The sequence below is a fragment of the Octodon degus genome, unplaced genomic scaffold (genome assembly GCF_000260255.1).
Source record: "Octodon degus isolate 3935 unplaced genomic scaffold, OctDeg1.0 scaffold00067, whole genome shotgun sequence".
Lineage (NCBI taxonomy): Eukaryota > Metazoa > Chordata > Mammalia > Rodentia > Octodontidae > Octodon > Octodon degus.
The window spans coordinates 10251963-10260814 of NW_004524643.1; the positions used below are offsets into that span (position 1 = coordinate 10251963).

At 36.0% G+C, this 8852-nt stretch overlaps 1 protein-coding gene across 1 annotated transcript in view; it reads right to left on the minus strand.

Annotated features, from left to right (window-relative positions):
- The window catches only part of Pik3c2a (phosphatidylinositol-4-phosphate 3-kinase catalytic subunit type 2 alpha), a 147206-nt gene that overhangs the window by 84292 nt on the left and 54062 nt on the right, over positions 1–8852 (minus strand). Inside the window, exon 3 of the mRNA XM_004634951.2 lies at positions 3378–3481. Within this exon, the coding sequence (XP_004635008.1) occupies positions 3378–3481 (104 nt within the window). The remainder of the gene's footprint in view (positions 1–3377; positions 3482–8852) is intronic.

Consider the following 8852-nt stretch of genomic DNA (forward strand, 5'->3'; position numbering starts at 1 on the left):
CTTAATTTTTAAGATTTATACTGTATATTTGACTTACAATCTACTTAAAAGACATGGTATGCTATTTTCTCCTAGTATTAGAAACTTTTAAAAGTATATTTCCATCTTCCATTCACTTTATATTACTTCTTCCCTATCTTTAAAAAAAAAAAAAACATTTATTTATTGTGTGTGTGTGTGTGGCCAGCTCAGTCCACCTGGGGGCGGGGCTGGCTGGCATGTGGTGCTGGGGGACTGAATCACAGTCCCTGTGCTTTGCCAAGCTTGTTCCAAGTAGGTGCTTTAGACCACTGAGCCATCTCACCAGCCCCTTCCCTATTTTTTATATACACAAACATATGAAAAAAAAGTGTATAACCTGACATAAGATTGATACTGTTTCATAGAAATTTTTAATGACCTAGTCCTGCAAAATATCATTTTGAGAGCTCTATATTCTTCATCCAGGGGCATATAGCAACTTCTCTTGCTTTCTGAATTATGCTCTTTGTTATTTCCTATAGGCTATGTCTGGAGGTATTAGAATATTTCCAGTTTGTATAACTGGAAAATATTTTACTTTTAGTTTTCAAAGGTGTGTTTGCTAAGTATAAAATTCAAAGAGGGCAGATGATCTATTTTTGTACTTTCTTTCAGTCCTTTAATTAGTCTATTTTCTTACACACTTGGTCTTTTTTTTCTAATGTGGAATAAGATGCTATTTAATTTTGTTCTTCCATAGTTAATTTTTTAATGTATATGTTTTAATGATTTTTTTTCTTTACAATAAGTTTTGGACAATTTCATTTTTGTTTATCTGGGTATGATTTTATTCAAATTTCTTATGCAAAAGGTTCATTTTTCTTGGAAATGTGGTGTTATAAGTTCAACTAAAGAGGGCCGGGGAGATGGCTCACTAGAAAAAACACTTCCCTGGCAAGTGCAAAGGCCTGAGTTCAATCCCTGCTTCTGCCAAAAAGAAAAAAAAGAAGTTCAACTAAATTCAGAAATTTTAAATCTTTAAAAATTTTTTGCCTACTTCTTTCTACTTTGAGAATTCTAATTATATGAATATAAGTCTCTTGATTTTGACACAGAGTGAACTATTATATGACTGATCTGTAAATTCATTTTTATTCTGGACAATTTTTATTCTTATATTCATTTAAGTTTGTAACTAATTTATTTACAATGTGTGTTCTATTATTAATCTCATGTGATATATTCATTTCAGAACTATTACTCTGAAAATCACTATCTATATCTTATATCTTTCATATTTCAATATTCATCTACAATTTTTAATACATGTAATTATTTTATAGTTAATAAAAAAGAAAAATAAAGAGGTAAAGGGGGGTGAAGGGTGGGGAGGGGTATGGGAGGAAAAGCAATAGAAGATACACCATGTACAGGTACAAATTCCCTATGATGACTGTTATCACTATGTATACATATTCTCCCCATCACCACTACTAAGCCCATACTACCCTTGAACTCACGATGATCCTCCTGTTTCAGCCTTCCCAGTGCTGAGATCTGAGATTATAGTCATGTCTCACCACACCCAGTTATTCACACTCACACACACACACACACACACACACACACCCCTCTCTCCTTTTTAAAGATATAATTATGTAGAGGTATAAATTCCCTATGATGAATGTGATGAATTGATCATTATATATGAAATATACGTACTAAAAAAATAAAGTTAGAAATATATCTGTATCCTTTAGGAAAAGAAATTCTTACCATAAAAAACCTCTTTCTTACTGTTCTGATAAATATTTGTTACAATCATAATTAACTGAAATAAAATTTTACAAAAAGAACTCATTCTCTAGTCCATTTGGAACTTTAAATTACATAAGCTACCATGTGTATAAATGTGTATATGTATATATAAAAATATATTACATCCCTCAATCCACAGTTTTCTTTTTTTTTTTTTTCCAGAACAGGGGATTGAACTCAGGCCCTTGTGCTTGCCAGGGAAGCACTTATTCCACTGAGCCATCTCCCCGGCCCCCACAGTTTTCTTTACCACAGTTTCTGTTACTTGCAATCAACTACAGTCTGAAATATTAAATGGAAATATTTTAAAAATTCCAAAAGTAAACAACTTACAAGTTTCAAACTGCATGCCATTCTGTCATCCTGATCTGTCTTTGCACAGGACATGAATTACACCTCTTGTCAGTGCAGTCACACTATATATACACTACTCACCAATCAGTTACTTAACTACTCTCAGTGACCAGATCATCAAGTAACGCTCATTTTACCTAACAATGGCCCCAAAGTGCAAAACTAATTATACTGACAATTCAGATTCACCAAAGAGAAATTGTAAAGGGCTTCCTTTAAGTGAAAAGGTAAAAGTTCTCAAATAAAGGGTGAAGGATACATATTTTTTTTTTGGGGGGGGGCGGAGGGAGGCGGTACTGGGGATTGAACTCAGGACTTTGTGCTTTCCAGGCAGGCGCTTATTCTACTGAGCTATCTCCCTGGCCCCAAAAATTAGTATATTGAGGCTGCTGATAATCATACTGTGTCTAATTAAACTCAGTCACAAACACATACATATATAACTATGATTCATTATAATGTGCCAGTTAACGGTTGGACTTAAATTTTAACCACATGAGAATAAGAATTAATAAACAAACATTTTGTAAACTGTCCAAGCTGGCCTCAAACTCAGGAGGCCTGCCTGCCTCAGCCTCCCAAATACTGGGATCATAGGCACACACCACCACAGCCACCTAAAAATCTTAAAATTTTGTAATTATGGGGCCAGCAAGATAGCTCAGTGGTCTAAAAGTGCCTGCTTAGGCAAGCTTAGGCAGGAGCAAGGGACCGCAGTTTGGGCAACATGCCAACCCCGCCCTCAGGGCAGGCTGAGGAGGCAAAAACAAAAGAAAGCAGAAATCAAACACTAATAAATGTTGGAGAGGCTATATTAAAAAAGGAACCTTTGGGGCTGGGGAGATGGCTCAATAGAATAAGCGCTTGCCTGGCAAGCACAAGGGCCTGAGTTCAACTCCCGGATCCACCAAACAAAATTTAAAAATAAAAAGATAAAATGAAAAAGGAACCTTTAAGAAAAAAAGTATAATTACTAAGACTAAACTGGTTCTCGAGGATTTAAGTTATTGTTATTTTTGTGCATGGTACTAGGGATTGAACCCAGGTTCTTCATATTAAGATACCGCACGGTCCTTTTTTTATTTGGATACAGGGTCCCCTTAAGTCACTAAATTTTTATTTTTCTGCCTCAGCCTCTCAGAGTGCTGTGATCATAGCCCTGTTTCACCACACTCAACTTCAAGTTATTTTGAAAATGAGCATGTAACTTAGAAAATTTTAATTTATAAAGAAAAGTTTCTTACTTTGCAACAGACTGACAAAAAGCTGCCACCTCCTCATTCTGTACTTCGATTTCCTGTAGAAGAGAACTTCCAGTTGGCAAACTACTGGTCCCATTTGAGTCTTTCTGTAATTAAAGAAGTGTTTTTATTTTTAAAGTTAAAGATCTTGCACAGCACAAACATACCTTTATGATACAAAGTATAGAGAAAGTTATGGAGATAAAGCATGTCCTTTAAGTAACAGAACTGCAAATTACAGATTTCTGTCTTTCTAAAATACCAACAGGGCCTTATTTTAATTTTCAATGCTCAAAAGTAGAATACAGTCAGTATTAAGCAGTAAGAATGGAAGGTTAGTGTCTTTCATTTATTCCTGAAATGACTTTGTTAATAGCTGAATAAAATTAAAAGATAAATTTTAATTAATTAAATTTTAATTAAAATTAAAATTTCTATTTTAAGAAAACAAAGAGATTAAGTCAATAAAGGACTCCTCTAATACATCACAGTTTCTTTCTTTTTTTTTTTTTTTAAAAAAACACCTTTTACCTGTTTTGTTTTCCAGTAGTTTTTTTTTAACATTTTGTGTGTGTGTGTGTGTGTGTGTGTGTGTGTGTGTGTGTGTGTGTGTGTGTGTGTGTGTGTGTGTGGCCAGCTCAGCCCACCAGGGGGCGCGACTGGCTGGCATGTGGTGCTTTTATGTGGTGCTGGGGGATTGAACCGCGGTCCCTGTGCTTTTCCAAGCTTGTTCCAAATAGGTGCTTTAGACCACTGAGCCATCTCTCCAGCCCCCACAGTTTCTATATATTCAATTTAGGCCCTATAGCCTAAGAAAATACTTCAGGTAAGAAAATAAGTTTTAGAAGTAGGCATTTTCTCAATGTTAATAAAGTTACATAAACACTGTATTGTCCTCCAAAAATTAAATCTGGCCAATATTTGTTTACACCATCAATTTACCACCAAAAGATAGTCAAAGAAGAGTTCAGTTAGAGAAATTTTGACACCTTATAAGAAATATTTGATTTGGCACAAATTTCACGTGTAAATTTCCTTTAAAAGTAAGATAGAGGGCCAGTGGTTTAGCTCAGCAGCACAGCACCCACCTGGCAAGCATGAGGTCCTAAGTTCCATTCCCGGTGCACGCACATACACATACACACACACACAGGCACACACACACAAATTAGAACATTCTCAATTCAAAACTAAGTAAATAAAAACAGCGTATAAGCTTAGAGTTGTAGTAGATTTCAATGGCCATGGTAAACAAAAAGCTTTTAATTTATATTTTTTGAGACCATGTCTTGCTTTGTCCAAATTGGCCTTAAATTTGTGATCTTCCTGCCTTGGCCTCTTGAGTAGCTAAGATCACAGGGGTGCATCAGCATATTCAGCTAACATTTTGATTAACCAAAAATCTAAGACAATTTCTTTGTAAGTTTTCTGTTTATAAAACTGTGGCAAAGTCCTTTCTCCTACAATGTGATATAATTATTTGGGGGCATATGAGGAGAGGTGGTATGAAGATGGGGATATGCTAGCATTTACAAAATCATAACTAAAAACAGGGTTCTTGAAAAAAAAAAAGGGAGACAAAGAACAGTACTGAAAATCAGTGTAGCATAACTAAAGTTCTAATCAAAACAATAAAAGCCCTTATAAAATAGTAGCACTGGGGACTGGGGAGATGGCTCAGTAGAATAAGCGCTTGCCTGGCAAGCACAAGGGTCTGAGTTCAATCCCCGGTTCTGCAAAAACAAACAAACAAACAAACAAACAAACAAACACACAAAAAAAGAGAAATGCAGGCGAGGCGTGGTACATGCCTGTAATCCCAGCATTCAGAAGGCTGGGGAGGCTGAGGCAGAACGATCTTTGGGAATGAGCTCAAGGCCAGCCTGGGCTGCAAAGGAAAGAAAAAAAAAAGGGGGGGGGCGGGGAATGTCATAGCTTGCTTGTCTACATTCATTTTTTCATTAGACTTTTTCTTTCTTTCTTTCTTTTTTTTTTTTTTTTGAGATGGAGTCTCATTAAGAGTTCTGGGGGGGCCTGGCCTTAGCTCAGTTGTTTAAGTGGCTGCTTCCACAAAGCTGTCAGCCTCAGTTTGCTGTAGTTCAATCCCCACAACACTCCAGCCAGCCAAACCACCCCTGAGGGCGTTCAGATAAAAAAAAAAAAAAAAAACCTCATTAAGAGTTCTGGGTGGTCTTAAACTCACAACAATCCACCTACCTCAGCTAGGTAATTATAGGTGTGTGCCACTATTTCTGGCCTAATTTTAACATGGTGGAGTGTGAAACCATCCTTATGCTGTGTATACATGTGGTACTGGCGACTAAGCATAAGGCCTTGGGCAAGTACTGTACCATCTGAGCAACATCCTTAGCCTGGAACAATTTCTAATCATTTCCTATAAAGTTTTTTTTTAATTTTTATTTATTTATTTATTTATTTATTTATTTATTTATTTATTTTGTGTGTGTGTGTGTGGCCAGCTCAGCCCACCAGGGGGCGGGTCTGGCTGGCATGTGGTGCTGGGGATTGAACCGCGGTCCCCTTGCTTTGCTTAGCTTGTTCCAAGTAGGTGCTTTAGACCACTGAGTCATCTCACCAGCCCAAAGAGAAGATTTTTACAGCATGTCTTTCTCTTAAAAAACTTTTTCTTAAATTGTAAGGCTATTATTGATTTCCTCAAGATGCTAATACTCTGGGAAAGTTATGTTAGAACTAATGACACACTCAACCTGCTCAATGAACTTAATCTGTCTCTTCAGGGGAATAAAACGGTGCTCAAACAAGCAAATAAAATGCCTGTATTCAAAACCAAAAATGAAATGTGGGGTGCATCAAGTGAACACTGGATTTCTGACAATATTTCAGCATTAGCATAGATTCTGGAAAACACTGAACCAAAGCCTTCTTTCTCCTATCTGGTACATAATCACCATTTGAGCTTTTGAAAGAGTTTGAGCTTAGATTCAAAAGGACAAAAGATACCTGAAATGGGAAAGAATGGATCCACAATCCACTTGTCAAAAAGCCAGATGGAGTATGCCCATGCTAGAAAAGAATTAACTACAAATGATGGTGACCTTAAAAGTACATTTGCGGCTGGGAATATAGCTCAGTGACACATCACCTGCCTGGGAAGTGAGTTCGATTCTTTGTATCAAAAAAAAAATTTTTTTTTTTGAGCTGGGCCTGGTGACACATACCTGTAATTCAAGCACTACAGCAGGAGGATTGCCATGAGCTCAAGACCACCTCAACTACATAGTGAGACCCTGTGTCAAACACAACAATATGTCTGAGACAACCATAAATCTACATATGCTCTGGATTAAGGTCAAGGCAGAACATATTGAGATTGCCACAAAAGCACTTAAAAAAGCTTGCTTTCATTTCCAATATCATATCTTTGTGAAGGAAGATTCTGTGCAGTGGTTGCAACCAAAACAAGAATACAGAATAGATTAAGCGTAACACTGCGTGTCACCGTTTCTCATCACCTCCAATGAGACTGTCTAGCAGCAGGAAAATAAGCTCAGTACTCCCACTGATTCTGTATTATAAGTTTTTATAATTATTTCATTATATATTACAATGTAATAATCACAGAAATAAAGTACAAAACAAATGTAACATAATGCTCTTGAGTCATCCCCAAACCACTTCCATTTCTCTCCTCTGTCCATGGAAAAAATATCTTCTATGAAACCAGGTGCGAAAAGTTTGGGGACCACTACTACAGAAAAATCCTTTTTGCTTTACCTAACAATTATCTTTCTTTAAAAAACCATTCATGTTTTACTTAAAAACATTTGGGGGCAGGGGGTATAGCTTAGGAGCACAGCAGCACAGTGCCTGCCTGCCAAGCATGAGGTCCTGAGTTTGATTCCTAGAAAAAAAAAAAAAAAAAATTGAACCTCAGTAGTGGCATTGCTAGATTTTAACTTTAAAATTTGTATTTTTTTGTAACGCTTTTCTCAAATTAAAACAATCATAAGCACCAATCATCTTTTATCCATTAATCTTTCACAGATTTTTTTATGTTTACTCAGTCTACCAATTCAAATGTTAATCTCATAGATACTCCCAGAATAAATTCTGACAGAATGTCCAGGTAACCATGGCCTCTTTAAATTGACACATAAAATTGACCAAAACAGCAGCATATCAATCATAAAGAGTCAAGGAGTCACTTTAAAGTATCTTAGAACCTTAACAATAAAGCACTGACCACAGGAAAACAACCTGTTTTGAAAGATAACCAAGATAAACTTCGGAAGGAATACCTATATTGAACGGCTTGATGAAGAAAAAGGGCATCAAAAGTTATGGAAGAAAAACTTTGGGTGGTCCAGTGGCACAGTCGGTTAGTGTACGGTACTTACAATTTTACCTAGGATGTCAGAAGTTTTTTTTTTTTTAAAAAAAAAAAGTCGATTTTTGAAAATTAAGCTGGGGAGATATTAGCTCAGTGGCACAAGCACCTTCCCGGCAAGTGCAAGGTCGAGCTCGATCCCCAGCACCAAAAAAAGAAAAAGGCACACTGGTAATTAGTATGACTGCTACCAAAAACAACTTTTAACATGATGGGAACTAGAAGAAAGACCAGAATTTCTCTTTAAAGAGCAATGATTTTGTGGGAAAATAAAAGTGAATTTAAAAAAGAGCAAAAAGAGTTAGGTTTTAGAAAAAAGAAAGAAGAGGGAAATCTGAGGTGAGTAGGTATAGCTTACCACAGTGGATAGACCTGATCTCAAGTTTACAAAATAGCTAAGTAACTAAATAGGTCATCTTACAGGAGAGCTGGTAGGGATGGGTTTGGAGGTTTAAGAAAAATGGGGAAGGTTTAAAATAATTCATAGAAATTTACAGGTATACATTTTGATTTTTTTAAAAAAGCAATTACAATAATATCATATGAAAAAGCTTCATGCCATATTACTCAGAAATCAGATGGAATAAAGTAGCAAGTTTTCACTAAACTACACTTTAAGCATAAAGTATATCAGTTACTATTCATAAAATTTAGTTACATCCTATGTTTTTAAATTTTACAAAAGAGTAAGTTTTCCAAACTGCCGGAAAATAAAGATCATATTTTACCTTTCCCTCTTCTTTAAAATTAGTAACAGTCTGCTAGTGGGAATATATTTATATTGTTAATACAACTTCTAGAAAGAGTCAGTATTCATAGAATTTTGGAAAGCTACTTTTATGAAAATAAATTGACCACACTACTAAAATCTTTGAAGTCTGTTCAAAGTAGTAACTTAAACTCAATTGCCAAAAGACAGTTAATGTTTTATTTTTTGTCTTTTTGAGACAGGGTCTCTCTCTATGTAGTTCAGACTAGCCTTAAACTCATTCTGTAGCCCAGGCTGGTCTCAAATTTGCAATATCAGGCTGGGGAGATGGCTCAGTAGAATAAGTGCTTCCCTGGCAAGCTCAAGGGCCTGAGTTCAATCCCCAGTTAAAAAAAAAAAA